Genomic DNA, 17,356 nt, shown 5'->3' with positions numbered 1-17,356 from the left:
GAATACTTAGTTCTATCCTTTCCCCCGATCTCTGATCATCATAACCTTCTTCAATTCTTTCCACTCCGATGGAGAGAAAAAAATAATCTAACAGGGGCTAAACCTACCCTTTAAACCCAGTGCAGCTTTCCGAGGCACTGAATACATTTTGATGTGACAAAGATCACTTTTCTACCTGGCTCCATGGAGAATCAGTAGCTTGAATTTCTCACAAAACGATTTTATTTTTAAATCTTTGATTTGCAGTGGTGCACTGGCAATAATACCCTGTAATGACATTACCATTAGCCAAACAGCCCAGAACTGTTATTTGCTGGTTTTAAACCAAAACAATCAATTCCTTTAAAATCAGGTGGACCTAAAGGTATGAATAGAATTTTTTCAAAACAGTTTATAGCTAAGTTATTTCATGCAACATTTAGCAACAGAATTTCAAAATCTTTAATATGATCTTGTTATTCTGTACACTATAGGTTTCAAGTTGGGCAATGAATCACTAATGTCAAAGCACTTTTCCTTTTCTGCACGTTTCATATAGTCAAATAGAATTTATCCAAAGAAAATCCCCAGTTAACAGAAGAAATCAGACTTACGAGTAATGGGTCAGTAGTTCCAAATTGTTATGCATGTTGATTGGATAAGATTCACTGAGATGGAACAGCTTCTCCAGGGCCTCGTAGATGAAAATGATGCAGATTAGAGAAGCAAAAGCTTCTTCAGTAAACCGGGTTATATAGCAGACTAGGGAACTAGCATCTGTGGCCACAAGAATGATGCACAGAGTTGCCGTCCAGAGGCCGATGCTAGCTCTCAGAGACAGATACGACAATCCATAATCTCTAGGGGATAGAGAAGGAAAAAACAATCACCAATAGTATTTACTGAGTGCTTATTATGTGTGGAGCACTGAACTAAGCACCTGGAGGAGTACAATACAGCAGAATTAGCAGACACGTTCTCTGCCCATAATGAGCTTACAATTAGACCCAGGCTTCTTTGGTTGGAGTATTTCCAGAGAATGGTCATCAGCAACACTTGGATGGCCATCTTGAGCACTTTTTGAAGATGCTATAGTTTGCTGAGTTAAAGTTTCCCAAAAGACTGCAGGCATATTCCTCAAACCTGATTTCATCTTTTACCCATTTTATTTTTTCAAGTCTGTGGACCAAAAAGGAAATGGGAGCTGATGACTGTGTAAAAATAATGATAAAGGTATTTTAAATGCTTACTGTGTGCCAAACATTGTACTAGGTGTTGGGGTAGAAACAAGACAATCAGGTCCGATACATGAAGCTTATAGTCTAAGTAGGAGGGAGAACAGGTATATTAGTCCCACTTATTAGATGAGGAAACTGAAGCACAGATAAGTTAAGCATCTTGCCCAAGGTCACACAGCAGGCAAGTGGAAGAGCCAGAATTGGAATGTAGACCCTCGGACTCCGGGGCCCTGCTCTTTCCTCAAGGCCACATGGCTTCTGTGAAAAATGCTCCTGGGAATGCACTGTAAATGAAACTTTGGGTAAAAATCAAACTCACATCCACTTACTTGCAAAACTTGAATAATATCTTTTCAAATACCAAAACTGGTCCTGTGCTTCCAAGTATTGTCAGAGGTTGTCCACCAAAGAGAGAATAGGCTATCCCAGTCATTGAAGCTCCAAATAAAGATTCGATTGCACTCTATGTGGAAATCCAAATAATTACATTTCGTAAGTTGAAGGGAAGACATCACAGTTACAAGCAAATCCTAAGTGAATAAGATCTCTTTTACAACTTGCTATGGGCAGGAAACACGTCCACTAATTCTGTTGTACTCTACCAAATGCTTAGTAAAATGGTCTGCATGTAAGCAGCACTCAATGAATATCATTGGTTGATCGAATGATATCAAGATTGGCAGACAGGGCTAAATTTCAGAAGAAGACAGTAGGGACAAATCACTATCACACACTCCCTCTCTCCCTGGGCACCACAGGCTTACTACCTACTTGCCCCCTGCAAGTTTAAAGCCATCCTGGGTGGGGGTTGAAGCAGGGTGACCAAGCCTTCATAGAGGGCCAAGGAGAGGGCTAAGAATGGAAGCAGGAGAAAGCCTTGTATGTTGACTGAAGCTCCACAGGTTTCTAATTGTAAACACTCTGTCATTCTTTCTCTTCAACTGTTAAAACTGGGAATTTGCAAGCAGAATCCATGACCGCTAGCTAGACTGTAAGTTCCTTGGGGGAAGTTCCTTGTCTGCTTACTCTACTGTGCCCTCTCTAGCACTTGGTGCAGTGCTCTTCACACAGTAAGCACTTGATAAGCACCAAGGCTTGACTGGTTGACTGGCCAGGCCACAAAGGAAACCTAAAGTTCGTGGACCTCACAAAGTGACCGTATTTTTAAAATGTGCAGAAGTACAACACACATACTATACGTCCTTCCGTGGCTTCTCCCAGCAGTCCTCCGAAGGTAATGACAGGAGACATACAAGCACAATAGAGAAACAGAAAAGATGCTAAGCACTGCAGGCTCAAAGCATCTCTAAAGTCACTCCAGAAGTATGGTGCTTTTCTTTTGATATCTAAAATAAGTCCCCCAAAAATCCTGAAAGAGACAGAGAAAACACAGAAGTGAGACCCAAATATAAGAAGTCCCCAATCAAAATATTTATCATGCTTTGCTTCCAAGCCAGAGAATAACTTTTCCATCTGTACAAGCGAGAACCATTAATTTGCCGTGTTTTATTATAGATCAACTGATTGGTACTCATTTTATATGTTATGGAGCTCAAATACAGCCTTTCAGATCTTGATTTCCTCAATCCCTAGCAAATTCTGCTAGAAACAAGAAAGCCCAAGTTCCTTCAGCTAGGTCTTAAAGCCTCTTATTGATGAGGTTATTTTCTGACCTACATAAAATTTTCCAACAATCTATGCCATTCCCCCAGTATCACCCACTACTTTCTCCTCCTGTCTCCCTACTGCACTCCCCAAGTTGTCTCCACTATCTCCAAAGAAACTGCCCCCACTGAGGGAGGGGGAGATACACATGGTCTCCACTATGGAGAACAAGGGGCAGAGCTGGATCATGGCCCCTGAAGCCAACAGAAGAATGGCCCTCATGGGATGCTACCCCAGACTAGAAGCCATGATATAGGCCCCGCACTGTGGTCTGGACTTTCTAACTTGCTGCAGAGCCCTGTCAGAGTTTTGTACAATTCAGAGGAAAAATCCAGCCTTTTAGTAACAGCCCTAACACTCCCACCCTACCTCCCTGTCTGGCATCACTTTGGACAGTCCTAGTCTCTGTGCTTAAGGGGGCTCCATCCTTCCAAGCGTGGGGAACTTTGCAGAGTTGTCACCTGAGGTGGCAGTCCTGGGAGGAAACGCTCACCCTCAACTGCCCCTGTCTACCCAGTTGCAGTCATCGGTGCAACAGCAGCTTCAAGGAGTCTTGCTCACTGGAAAGGTGGAGACCTAAGGCATAGAATCTGGTGCAATTGCCTTATTGGGCCTAGTCTAGACTGGCTCCTCCCCAAACATTTATTGCTCCTGCCTCTTAGATCACTCTGACCCCACAGAGGCATAGTTTCTGAGCTCAAATGTTTGTTTGGGTTTCACTTGGGCCTGAGAAGTCCCCTGGTATTCAATCTAAAAGTCAATTCTGACTCAAGGAAAGCTACAATTGAGCATACCCAGTGTGATTCAGTGGGCCACCTTTCTGACTGTGCAGAACATACTGGTTCTTAAGCACTTTTGATCATGTTCAATGGGCCCTGGTAGGCCCTGGGAAGATAAAATGGGCGAATCAATCAATCAATCAATCAATCATATTTATTGAGCACTTACTGTGTGCAGAGCACTGTACTAGGCGCTTGGGACGTACAAGCTGGCAACATATAGAGACAGTCCCTACCCAACAGTGGGCTCACAGTCTAGAAGGGGGAGACAGAGAACAAAACCAAACATGCTAACAAAATAAAATAAATAGAACAGATAGGTACAAGTAAAATAAATAAATAGAGTAATAAATATGTACAAACATATATACATATATACAGGTGCTGCGGGGAAGGGAAGGAGGTAAGATGCGGGGGATGGAGGGGGGACGAGGGGGAGAGGAAGGAAGGGGCTCAAGCGAACGTATGATTGAATGAATTTTCTATGAAGTCACTTCTTATTTTGAGGTGCTACCAAGAATGGACCTTTCTGGTTTCCATATCAGCTGTTCTCTGACCCTTGTTTCTCGTGAAAGCAACCTGTTCTTGTTGGAATAATGGTGTTGTGCTACAATGAGTAAACCTATGATTAGCATCACACTCTGAGGTAGGAATTGTACCAACACTAAAGTACAATTACATTGTGATATACTGAACACTTGTTCACTGAATCATAATGCTCCTGCCTTGTCTGTGATTTAGTCATGGGAAAGGTCTTCCAACAGCTTAAGAGCCCACTTGAAAATGGTGGCTTTTCCATTCTGAACCAGAGACATTTTGAGTAATGAGTTCTGTTAAGTCCTGATAAAATACACATTCTAAGTTGCTAAAATTTTTTAACTTTTTTTTTTTAACATCCACAGTCCTAGAAGCAGAGGTGAGAATGACTTTGGATCAGTTAATTTAGAAAGGCTTCTGTTGCGGGGAGGAAAGAATTTTTAAAATTAGAATTATTTTAATTGAAGGAAAGCTGTTGAATGAAACTTCAAATCTCAAGCCTATAGGGAGTTCATGGTACTCAAAGAAATAAAAACATATCCCACCCCCCTGCATTGAGACCTTTGACTTTTGTTGGTACTTAATGACTTATTAATGTGCTGTATTCTCCCAACGTGATCGATTTACCAATCATTAGTAGTTATGTACAATTTCTACAACACTTTACATTTGCAAAGTGCTTTCTACTTAACTATTTATTAAATCATCCATTAGTGTGAACTAGCCTATATATTACTGTGTATAGTAATTTTAGCTGATGTAATTTTAGCAGTACAGAACACTAATTCTAGAAGTAGGATGTCATTACAGGGAACAGTGCAAGAGCAGCCCCAAGGTGTGCATCAGCAACTCCGGTAGAGAGATGAGTTATGGAAACTTCAAGCCATGTCAGCAACAGAAACTGTGGAAGAACTCTGGAGAAGTGAAGATACCAGATTCAGGATTCAGGAAGCAGTAAGGAAAAGGAGAACTTCAGTCCATCCCCCCAGACCCAGATCTGAACAAGCCCTGCTCAAAATCCCCTCAAAATAAATACAGTAGGGGTGGAGGATGGCGTGGCAGCAGAGCAGTGGCAAAGCTAAAAGGAAAGGATTGAAACTCTGAGTAACAATGGTTTCAGTGGGAAGAAAAAATAATGTTCATGGCTTCAAAGAACAAGTTCAAAGACACCACCTCTGTAATGAAAAACCAGAAAAAATAGACTAAACTCAATGCTGTTAGGTAGAAATTGTCGGAGATTTCAGAGAAACACACACACTCCTTAAGGAATGCCTACCCAAAGAGTCCTATTTTTTCACTCACATACTGCTCAGAGACAAGCTGTCAAAAAGCACAATAAGACATTTAAGAGAATAAATAGCTTTCATCTCTGCAGATGTGTACAACTGAAAAAAAAATAAAGCCCTTTCAAACTACAGCCTGAAAAATCCAAAATACCATCACTTATACCCCCCTCCCCAGGTCCCTTGCTCTGTTTTTCCATTATTTCTCTTGTCCTAAAAAGTAAAGCTCTGCCAAAGAGTGAAAGGCTGAGTTTCCATTCACTGCATTTTCTCCCACCTGAACGTTCCGGGTTGATAATATATTTGGAGGGAAGGTTCAGTGATTCAGACATCCAATTAGGTCCGGCAAAGCAAAGCTCTTTCCTGTCCCCTGACTCTTCCAGTTCTTCATTTATGCTGGGACCAATGAATTTCCTTCAGATGCAGAGGAAGGAGGAAGGGGGCATTTGAAGAGCAGAAAAGCTCAGATAATTCCATCTTCCTTCCCTCTCACGCTACTCATGAGTTCCAAGGTATCCAACCTGCCACAGACTTTGGGCAGCAGGTCTTCAGGACTAAAATGTGCCACAGCTCTGGAGCAGTTCCTGAGACTGAGCCCCAGCAAGCTGCACAAATTAGGCCCTGTTGATTCTGCTTTCATCCTAAGAACTTTTAGAGAATTTTGCCCAGCATCTTGAAAGCTGAGTGAGGTTAAGAACGGGCAACTGTCTTTGTACTGGGGACTGCTAATCTCCAATATTGTCACACTGATCGAAGTGCATGACACGCACAGAAAATTTAGTTCTTAATATAGCAATTACTCCCACAGGTAGACTGAAGTAATCTCTCAGCAGTGCTTGCCCCTACCTTCCAGTCCGCTGTAATTCAGGTCCACTGTGTCCGCCATGAGGCTCCGCTTCCCCATGGGCTGCAGTTCCATTGGGCACTGCAGGGACCTTCCGCTTTTCCTAGAGGAAGACCAGAACACAGCAGTTCAGCCTCTGCTCACCCCAACTCCTAGGGCAATTTCTTCAGAACGGGGCAAAAATTAGCATTTTTTAATTTGGCTTATGTCCCATTCCAGAATGGAGTTGGCAACAAAATCAAGTTCATAGTCACCAACCAACTGAAATTAAACACAGAAATTTATATTTAATTACTAGAAGTGGTGTTGGAGGGTAAGAAAAGTGGAAATGCAAACCATCTATGCAAGTTTTGTTGAAAGAACATATTGTTATCACGTTACACAAGTACTGAAGCCCTAGCAGGAGTTTGGTTAATGGGACAATTTGAGATTGAAGGTCAATTGCTGTAGAAATTTATTTTTCAGAGAAACCCAAGGAAATTTTGGGGAAGGTTAAGGTGCTCACACTCTCACTCCCCATCCTACACAAACCCCACCCTACACAAACCCCACCCTGGGTTTTGAAGGACTCTATTTAGCATGTCAGCCTAAGTAATTAGAGAAAGCAGCAGATTTACAACTTTGACTTCTGGGCCTTTTATTCTTCCATACTGGCTAATTCAATCTCTCATTTTCCAAGAGTTTTAGAAAACAGGCCCAAATCACAAACTTATTCAGTACTTATTCTGGGATTTGAAGATCTCAAAGCCAAATAAAAACTCAGGGAATCGCCTTTCTATTCGATTTCCTCACCCCATTCAGGAAAATCAAAACTTCTCTTCAAAATACTCATTTTCCAATAACACTCTGAAGGCCCTGAATTCAACAGTTATTTCTGTTCCGAGTTCTCCAGAGGTCAACAGCTATAACGGCAAGAAAAATACTCCTCTCTCACCACCTTCCCTGCCCTTCCTCTCAAACAAAAGATGCTTCCCAAATTCAAGTAAAAAATTATTCTGTATTACAAGATTGTAGTACACCAACAAAATCTTCAGAATTCCTCTCAATGAATCAGGAATTAACTGAATTTCAATTGAATGCTCCTTTTTTATTTCAGAATTTAGATTTTTTTTCATTGGATAAAACTGCAAAGAACATAACCTAAGCAAGTCATCCTTTTACATACTCTCCACAAACTGACAATTTGAGTCACTACATATCAAAAAGTTAATAACTGTCGTAAACATAATCAGGCAGAGCTTTTACCGAGCTGATACTACTGCTCAATTATAGAACCACAAAATGATGACCAGATATTGAAAGGTAAACAGATGTTTAAGAGACAGCACAGGGACCGTACAATTATTTCTGAATTGGCCACTCCTCCTATCTGTAATTTAGCATCCATCTCCCCTATTAGATTGCAAGTTTATTGAGGGCAAGGATCATGCCTACCAACTCTATTGTACTATAGTCTTAGGACAGTGCTCTCCAAACAAAGTGCTCAATCACCACCAATGATTGATTGGACTGAAATCCACAAGTGAAAGACCATTTCAGTTTACTGGAATCACCCAGATTAGGGGAATGTCTCAGGATTCCTGCTCCCAGCACTACTTTCTTTCAGGTTTAGGGGCCATGGCACTGCCCTGAAGCAGTCTGGAGACTTCGTGAGGGCTTATGGTATTTAGGCTTACGGAAATACGGCAGCTCAGACTCCACTAGGAACATACACACCTGAGAAGGCACGTTTTTGGGTGGCTCTATTCGGATGGTAGGATCCCATTCTCCTGGAGGAAGGACGGTGACCTGATCAAGGAACTCATCTATTCCTGAAACCAAATCATTGCGATCTTTAGCTTTGTAAGCCACGTCGTGGAATACCTGAAGTAAAAAGACAAGGAAAACTTCATTTCACACCTCACACAGCACTGTAAAAAAAATCCAATAATATGTGGTATGTTTATTTTCTGGGGCTTCTATCTGACACTCTTTGCTCACCAGTTTTCAGGAAAAAGGAAGCTGCTAATTGATAATGGTTTCTGTGATTCCAGGAAGTGAGGATTGGCTAAGAGAAGTCAAGCTTTCCAAGGTTTATGGGAGTCAAAAAGTGTCCAAGGTTGGGGGAAGGCCTATGGAGATGGGTGGAGTGGCAGGTTTTGGGTGAACTGCCACCACCTCACCTTCACCAACTCACACAAAGTCTTGGAAACTGGGTTCCCTTTCTGACCCCCCTTGGGTCATACCCCTTGGTATGTTGACATATTTCTAATATTAACGAGAAACTTCTGAAGTACCAAAAAGGAATCAGACATGGGTGGTTTGGAGGAATGGATGAGACTAGTACCAGACATTTAAAAATACAGATCCAGGTGCCCCTGTAAATGATGGCTAGATCTGTATTTTTAAATGTCTGGTACTAGTCTCATCCATTCCTCCAAATCACCCGTGTTTGATTCCTTTAATATTAGAAATATGTCAACATACCAATATACAAAGTTTCCCTTATAAAAAGAGATCATTTCTAGTGCTGCAGTTGAGAGAAATACTCAGGATTGGTTGACAACTGGTAAAGCCAATAATCGTGAGACTCGATCATTCTTGACAAGATGGTCCCCCTTCCTATTTGGATTTGCTTGGAGAGAAGCTAGATGTTTCCAGGGAAATGATGGGAATGGATATTTCAGCCCTCACAAACAGCCAATGTAAAACATGAAAAAATACCTAGTAAATACAAATAAATACCTCATCTGTCATTAGTGTTGCAATCGACCTGCCAATCTCATGGTATTGCTGACCCTTTCCCAGTGGTCCCAGAAGAATAAACAAAAATCTATAAGAGACAAAAATAAAAGTTTAAAAAAGGGAATCATAAAATGAAATTAATTCAGAATCACACTTTAGAGGTGCTGGCTGTCCAACTTTCCTTTTACACTCTTGTTTGAACAAGAACTTTAAGTATTCTTCAGAGACTTTTATTTGGCTGACAAAACATTAAACTATCTAATTTAACATTTTCTACAGAATGGACATCCAGGAAGATGCTGGAAGTGGAGACGTTCTTCTGAAAGGAAAGAACCAGTATGGCAGATGCTTAGAAAAGTGGCAATATGGGACTGTGAGGTGATTCAGAGAAATATTTGCCATGGAACAAGAGAAGAAAGTGAACTTCCCAATAAAAACCCCAAATAGATGTTCAAGGAAGTCTGTCAATTTGGAAGCTAATGGATTTGTTGACAGATCAAATTGGCGAACCGTTAATCTGACTGATTCCTCTGCCAAAAGAAGAAAAAATAGTTCAGGTGGCCATTTTTACACATATCAGAATCAGGAGAAAAACAAAGTAAATCTTTAAAAGATAATGAGACTTTCACAACCTATACTTCTAAACTATACTATTATGACCACTAAAAATACTGTCTGTCAAGCTCAGAACTGGACTGGGTGACAAGGCAAACACCTAACATGGTATGATGAGGAAAAAAATATACAATTTGTGCCGTTCTTCCTTAGTGAAAGCTCTATAACTGTCAAAAGATTTAACATATCCCAAGATGAGATATCTACTCCACAGAGCATGGCATTTTGCTGCTCTGTTAAGAATGCACAGTATTTTCTGAGGGGTAGGGAAGAGATGACTGATGCTTGAGAAATTTCCTTTTCCTAAAGCTTAGAAGCATGACAGCAGTTAAAGATCAATACCAAAACATTCACTGAGGATATAATATGAACTTGTCTTTAATTTTGTTTTATATTTGTACTGTTTCATCTTTCTACTGTGTCTTTTGCCAAAGCCCTGCCCAACATTATTATTAAATTGTGAGCCTCTGGAGAGCCAGGGTCTGTTTCTAATACTCACCCATATATATATTTTCTCCCATTATTTAGTACAGTTTTCAGCACTAAATAGGTGTCTAAGACAACCATATCATCATCATCAATGATATTTATTGAGCTCGTTGGAGAGTACAACAGTTGGTAGATACATTCCTTGCCCACAAAGACAATGATGATGGTATTTATAAAATGCTTACTATGTCCAGGCACTGTACTAAGTGCCAGGATGGATACAAACAAATTGGCTGGGACATAGCCCCTGTCCTACATGGGGATCCCAGTCTCAATCCCCATCTTACAAATGAGGTAACTGATGCACAGAGAAGTGAAAGGACTTGCCCAAGGTCACACGCAAGACAAGTGGGGGAGCCAGGATTAGAATCCATGACCTTCTGGCTTTCAGGCACGTGCTCTATCCACTAGGCCATGCTGCTCCTATAATAACTGTGATATTTGTTAAGCATAACTGTGGTATTTGTTAAGCACTGTTCTAAGTGCTGGGGTAGACACAAGATAATAGGGTTGGACACAGTCCCTCTCCTCCAACAGGGCTCCCAGTCTTAATCCTCCATTTTACAAATGAGGGAACTGAGGCACAGAAAAGTGAAGTGATTTTCCCGAGGTCACAAAGCAGACAAGTGGCGGAGCCAGGATTAGAACCCAGGTCCTAACCTGCCCCCACCCTGGAAGATGGGATCTCCTGGCCTGCCAAAGTGGCAGACCAGTCTTGGATAGTCTAACTATATACTACTGCTACCACCACCACTAAGGTGCTGTTCAGGTGTTCTGTGCAACAGGCAGCCTGAAATGTTCAGTTGTCCACATGGCTCCCAGAAACTGGGATGAGTAGTAATAATAATAATGGTATTTGTTAAGTGCTTACTATGTGCAAAGCACTGTTCTAAGCACTAGGGGGGATACAAGGTAATCAGATTGTCCCACATGGGGCTCACAGTCTTAATGCCCATTTTTACAGATGAGGGAACTGAGGCATAGAGAAGTGAAGTGACTTGCCCCAGGTCACACAGTGGACGAGTGGCAGAGTCAGGATTAGAACCATGACCTCTGGCTCCCAAGCCCAGCTCTTGCCACTGAGCCATGCTGCTTCTCTAATGCAATGCATTAGATGAATGCAAGTGCTTTATTGACTAGCAAAAGAGCAGATATGGGAAACCATTTTCTCCACTAGTTACAAGGCTACTCGGCTGTTTTCCACTCAATTTTGCATCGCAGTCATAGCCGCTCCTGAACTGCTACTGGAATTAGGAAGAGAGACCTGGTAAGGAGGCTGTGGAGTTCTGTTTCTGACAATGCTAAATACTGGTCTCCAGATGGAAGTGAACTGGAATGCTTCTCTTTCTGTAATATTATCCCATGAGTTTATTTTTCTGATAAAAACTGTCAGGCCCAAGGATTAATGACTTCTAAAATCGTAGCAAAATGCTCGATAATTTCACCTCTGACATTATTCAAGAAGAAAAGATAACTGCTCTGCATGTTTACACCAAGTATATAATATTCACCGTTTTAAAAGGTTTGAGTTGAGATGTTTTTTAGCAAGGTTGCAGCTAAATTATGAGATGTAGTAAGTGGGTTGCCCTTTACATGTACACAATGAGGGAAGTTTTAAAGAGTCAGATGCTTTTCTGCTTAATAGAAATATAATTCTTATTAGAACTTTACTGACTTCTGCATCTCGTGGCATTCTGCAGTCCTCCAATTCTATAGGTTATTTATATAGTCCCGAAAATCAATTTACTGACATTTTTAATACATGATCCTTTTACTTTCACTCTGAGCACTTTTGTCCTTCTGAGAAAAGGTAATTAGGAACCCTGAATGGCTTTTTTTATTTAACGAGTCTCCTTTCATTGTCTCTCTTTCTACCTAATGTAGTAGATTTAATCTCTCTTCACATGAGAACCCTAAAACGTTATTTCTTCTACTGTTCTCTCCACACATTCCTAGGTCAATGTGAGATGGGGCCATAACCTGAACACAGTTTCAAAGTGAGGATTTGAGTTCAGTTTCTCATTGGGAATCAGTGGGGGTGAGCCTTGGTCCTGCTAAGTCAAGACCAAAAACCCGCAGAGAGGAATTGATTATAGTACTACTGGTTTGTGCCTCACCGCTTTCATCCCTGCTAGTCATATTCCCTCCAGGATATGGCATGCACCAAGCAAGTGGATGGGCAGGGGCGAAGCATACTGGGACTTGCCTAGTAAGAAGGGTTTGTTGGGTTTTTTTTTTTTAAAAAAAGTACAGGGTTGATTTACAGCCAAAGTGACCTCCAGAATAGTAGCAATGTGTGCCATAGGCCAGCATGCGGTTAGTTTAGAAACCACTGCAGTATTGCCCACGGTAGCTAGCTCTTTTCAGGATACCTGTAGGGACTGTCTTCCTCATAGAAAGCCATAGCAGGCTCCGTCAGCCAGTTGTTTTGATGCAATATCAAGTACAGAGCTCTGCACACAGCAAGTGCTCAATATGATTGATTATATCAACAAAAACATGTTTCATCCCTTGACTGACTGTCAGCAATATGATGCCCAATGTCTCATTTTTCTCATTGTAAAGGCATATCTTAACACCATGTGAAAAGCTCATCTTCACTTGCCACAATGGTTATAAAACCCAAAAGAGTGAACTTTCAATGTGTCTCCCTCATAATATCATTGCTTCTGACATTTAGCTATTTATCAACACCTTCAGGGAACCAGAAAAGGGTTAGCGCAAATTTAGTTTTTAGAAATTTTTTTTTAGAAATGTTGAACCCCTAAAACAATCTTTTCTGGCCTCAAATCTATATCACCTCTCCATTTTGGGCAATAAATGACAAAATGTTGGTGAAAGGAAAAAAAATTATCAGTTCATTATCAGCTTCCCTTTTTTTAACCCCCAGCTTCCCTTTAAGTCTTAGAGTTTCTGAGAACTTTACTCTGTCCTGGCACTCTTCTTCTGAGTCAAGAGGCATTGAAAAGTTCTGGAAAAGTAACCCAGGAGAAAAGGGAAAGATAGGCTCAATAAATATGATTGATTGAAGGAATGCAAAGCTAAAATATACCTCTCAGTCACTAGGGTCTGTTGGCTCACACATCCAGGGGCCTTGTTACTCTTTTGTATTGTACTCTCCCAACCACTTAGTATAGCACTCTGCACATAGTAAGTGCTCAGAAATGAGTCTGTTATACTGTTGTGTTTGCTCTCCCAAGCACTTAGTACAGTGCTTTTTACACGATATGACTGATGAACTATTGATCATGGTTCAACAGGAGCTCCTCGCATACCTCCAGGGGGCTTCAAAATTGATCCAGCTTCTTGAGGTCCTTTCTTCCTAGAGTTAGCCTGGGACTTTTTCTGATTTAATTCATTCATTTGCACTTATTGAGTGCTTACTGTGTGCATAGCACTGTACTAAGGGCTTGGAAAGTACAATTCAGCAACAGAGACAATCCCTGCCCAACAATGGGCTTGTCATCTAAGTAGGCTTAGCAGGAGCCACTAAGCCCAGTCTGGTCCAGGCCTGCAGCTCTGTGGATAACTAGGAGCCCCTGGTACCAGAAAGCCACAAGGGAAGCACGGGCAAGGACACCCAAAGGCACAGTCTGATTCTGGTAACCCTCGACATTGGGGATTTCTCCAGTATGCAACAGAGTGGTGAGAAGAAAAGCGAAGTTTGCCAGGATCAAAGTCTTATTTCTAACTGAGCAAAGGTTAAGAGTGGGTCCCATCCCAACCCGATATGGCCTCCTGAACCAAGCAGGGCAGCAGGGAGAAAGAGTCAGGAAAGACTCCGTGGGGAAATGCACCTTGTTGGAATTGGCACTTCAGCCAGCCCAGTAAGCAACACTGCAGGAGACAAGCGAACAAATGCCACGACTGCCCGGTCCAAGAATTCCAGCTCGCCGACAAGGATGTTGGAAGCTTCAGCGCCAGGGGGGATCTTTTTCATGAAATGGAGATCAACCTGATGATGAGAAAATTGAAACTAAGATGTATTCAAAGGAGGAGCTCATTTTATTAAACACACACACACACACACACACACACACACACACACACACCCAAACCTCTTTGCCTCCACCACAACCAGGAGTCCTTTCTTTACTCAATGACAGTGAAACTATTTCTGAAAAATGAAATATCCAATTTTCATAAGTTCTCTATTCATTTGAGATTTAAAAAATGAATCACAATGAAATGTTTTAGGGATCTTCAGCATTTGTCTATACATTGAACTATCTGAATAGGAATCCTTCCCTTCATTGTAGGTACTTCCACTGTAAATTAGTACACATTTCACTTTGATTTTTGCAGTAGGGTTTATGGTACATGATCATGAGCACAAACTAACCTGACAGGCTGCATTCTGTTATATGCTTCCTCCAGAAAAGATGAATACGGATACTTGTTCACCTAGTAATGTGCCAACCAATAATTTAAAGAGCTCAGATTCCTATTTCTCTCCTTGCTGAGGATGAAAAACAAAGGCCAGAAGAGCAAAGTAATTCTGCTCCAAGGAGGGGAGGAGAACTTCTCTTCAATCCTGTCCTCTTTCATCTGTCCTTCTCCTCCTGCCCTCCATTTGACTCAGTACTGATGTGGATGATTTGGAAGAGAAATAAATAGATGGAAGAAAATAAAGCTTAGAAGACCACAGGAATACTCGGGGACCACAGTCTCTGGGCCAGATATAGGTCAAGAGACCACGCATTAGATTTACCCCATGATTAGGATAATATTCAAATGCAGGCTAAAATGGCTGCAGAGTCCAAGGAAAAATAAATGATGAGCAAAACTTCACTGAGAAGAATTACTAGTGATTGAAGAGCAAAAGAAGTTCCCAAAACTTCAAAAGAAACAAGGGACTATGAGACTCAGGCAGCAGGCCTGAGGGAAATCCAGCCTAAAGGGGTGTTTTGGGAATTTAATATATTCCGCTGATCCTCTCAAGTGCATTTTTGCTGGAATTTCCTGGAAATTCATATTTGTAGGTGAATTATGCATAGTACTGCAACAAAGAGGAAAATATTCTATTCCCTAAACTTGTGTGATGGGGAAAAGAAAACAAGTGGTAAAACCCAGAAACGATGGGGAGACATGGGGAATCTCCACAGCATTTACAAGCCCAGGGAAGTTGTGCAGGTACAGTGATTTTGGAAAACTGTTTAGCATATTAGAACACAGCACTGAGATGGTCAGATGCCATGAAATTACCAAGGCAGGTATTCCCTTATTGTTTATTTGAAAAATCTCAACGAGGGCAGGTATACATTTTGTAAAAATAAAAAAATGAGGTTTATCGATAATTCTGGGGGAAAATTATGAATATATCCTGGAACTCAACGTTCTGTTTTAAATGAACCCAAACATCTTTCACCAGGACAAAAGTATTTGGAAAGAGAAATACGTAATTGACACAATGAATTCCAAAAATAACTAACTTGATAACAAGAAAAATATCTAAAATTTTGGGGAAAATAATCCAAATTAAAACCACATGGCGACATGCTCTGAGTTGCTCTGACTCAAGAGAAGAGAGATCTTGGACTGGTTGTCAACTTTCCTTCAAATCATTGGTCTAGTGTACAGTGGAAGCCAAAAAAGACTCAGATAGGCTTTGAAGAAGTATGAGTCATGTTGGAAATCTTAAAAGCCTTTCTCCTATTACCTGAAATTTTCCAAATTGGTGGGTCTCTCAGGAAGAGATTGTTCTCATTTATTTTAATTAAAGGAGTAACTCAGTTTAATCAAGGATATTTAGTAAGGGACAAAGAGTTCAGACCATTTAATACAGCCTCCGTCCAGTTATAGTCAAAAGACCAGAAAGTAACCTTTTTGCAGAGCACTGCATGAGGTCCCTAACTGATGAAAGCTCAGAAGCATGTAACATGGTCCTTAGAAAGAAATACCTTCTTGTTGAAATGGATCGATTTAAACTCTGCTTCTTTGCATAATTACAAAACCAAAAGTATCAGTAATGACTGGAGTAAGGAGCCAACTCTCCTTTTCCTGTGTCAACTATGCCATAACTAAAACATTGCCTCCCAGAAAAAGCTACATTTTAGAAGAGTGGTGGAAATTAATAAAAATTTAAGTTTCAAAATGTAATGCTATAAGTTAACATTCTGGATCTCTGGGACTCCACAGAAAATACAAAACTATCTTCAAAGAAAAATACAGATGGAATCATGCTGTTGGCAGGGAAAGACCTCCAGAATACAACACATGCATCCCCTGTCTCCTGACATAATTACAATGAACTGATTCTAGAAAATAGGCATCATCAAGACCTCATTCAAGACAAAGGTTGGCATAAAAGATGGCAACATATGTCATGAATCTAGGTTGAATCTACAATGATGATCATTTTTCAAACATTTCAGTCCAAATGTACTTTCTATTAAGGACTTGAAGCTTTGTTCATCTGTGAATGATGTGAAATGCTGCATTAAAGACCTTCTATGCTTTTCATAGTTTGAAGTTATACACAGTGTAGTCTCAAAATTTACAAGCATAGGAGACAAAACAGCCCAACTTACCTAATGAAGCAAATAAAAAGGTAACTGAAATGGTTTGGAGAGTGAGGAAAATGTACTCTTAGAGGGCAGAATTCATATTTGTGTCATTCTGCTTGTGGATGCTTTTGAGGGGTTTTTATCATATAATTAACATATCTCCATCAGATAACTGACTGCTTATTGCCTTATTTGATAGCTGAAGAAACATAGAATAACAGGTGCAGAGAAGGGATTAGTGGACCAAACCCACTCTGACATGTCTTGACTAAAATAATAACTTTTTCAGCTTTGCTTTTGTTCCTCCAAATACTAGGACTCACATTAAGTGTAACTGTTCAGCAGAAGGTAATTACGTTTTCCAATTTGCTGGCTTTTTTTTTCAATGTAAATGCTTTCATCAGAAAACAGTTTTAAGATATCATTCAAATGCTGCCTACAATCTTAAATCCAGTCATTTGGAGAACCCAAATTCAAAAGCACCAACTCAGAAAAGTATAGTAAGAGGGCATTGTGCTCTCCGCATTGTTTTTGAAAACAATTAGACATGGCCTGGTTACACAGATCAAATTTAAATGTAAGTTGCTTCTTGGGTTGCTACTGCTCTCTCATATATTGCTGTTTGATTCAAAACCAAAGGATTTCATCAACGCCAACATATGTCTGGAACAATAGTTTCATTTAAACACATGAGCGG

General features: G+C 40.7%; 1 protein-coding gene across 5 annotated transcripts in view; it reads right to left on the bottom strand.

Moving 5' to 3' along the window:
- Positions 1-17,356, bottom strand: part of SLC4A10 (solute carrier family 4 member 10) — a 223,203-nt gene that overhangs the window by 49,337 nt on the left and 156,510 nt on the right. For all 5 annotated transcript variants that reach the window (XM_038750972.1, XM_038750973.1, XM_038750974.1 and 2 more), the window contains 7 exons: positions 13,951-14,108; positions 9,050-9,137; positions 8,042-8,188; positions 6,328-6,428; positions 2,412-2,586; positions 1,547-1,680; positions 594-839 (listed from right to left, as the gene is read on the bottom strand). In XM_038750972.1, the coding sequence (XP_038606900.1) occupies positions 594-839; positions 1,547-1,680; positions 2,412-2,586; positions 6,328-6,428; positions 8,042-8,188; positions 9,050-9,137; positions 13,951-14,108 (1,049 nt within the window). The remainder of the gene's footprint in view (positions 1-593; positions 840-1,546; positions 1,681-2,411; positions 2,587-6,327; positions 6,429-8,041; positions 8,189-9,049; positions 9,138-13,950; positions 14,109-17,356) is intronic.

This window comes from Tachyglossus aculeatus, chromosome 9, assembly GCF_015852505.1.
Source record: "Tachyglossus aculeatus isolate mTacAcu1 chromosome 9, mTacAcu1.pri, whole genome shotgun sequence".
NCBI classification, from domain to species: domain Eukaryota; kingdom Metazoa; phylum Chordata; class Mammalia; order Monotremata; family Tachyglossidae; genus Tachyglossus; species Tachyglossus aculeatus.
The sequence above is the reverse complement of the archived record's forward strand: the minus strand, read 5'-3'. Positions and strand labels throughout refer to the sequence as shown.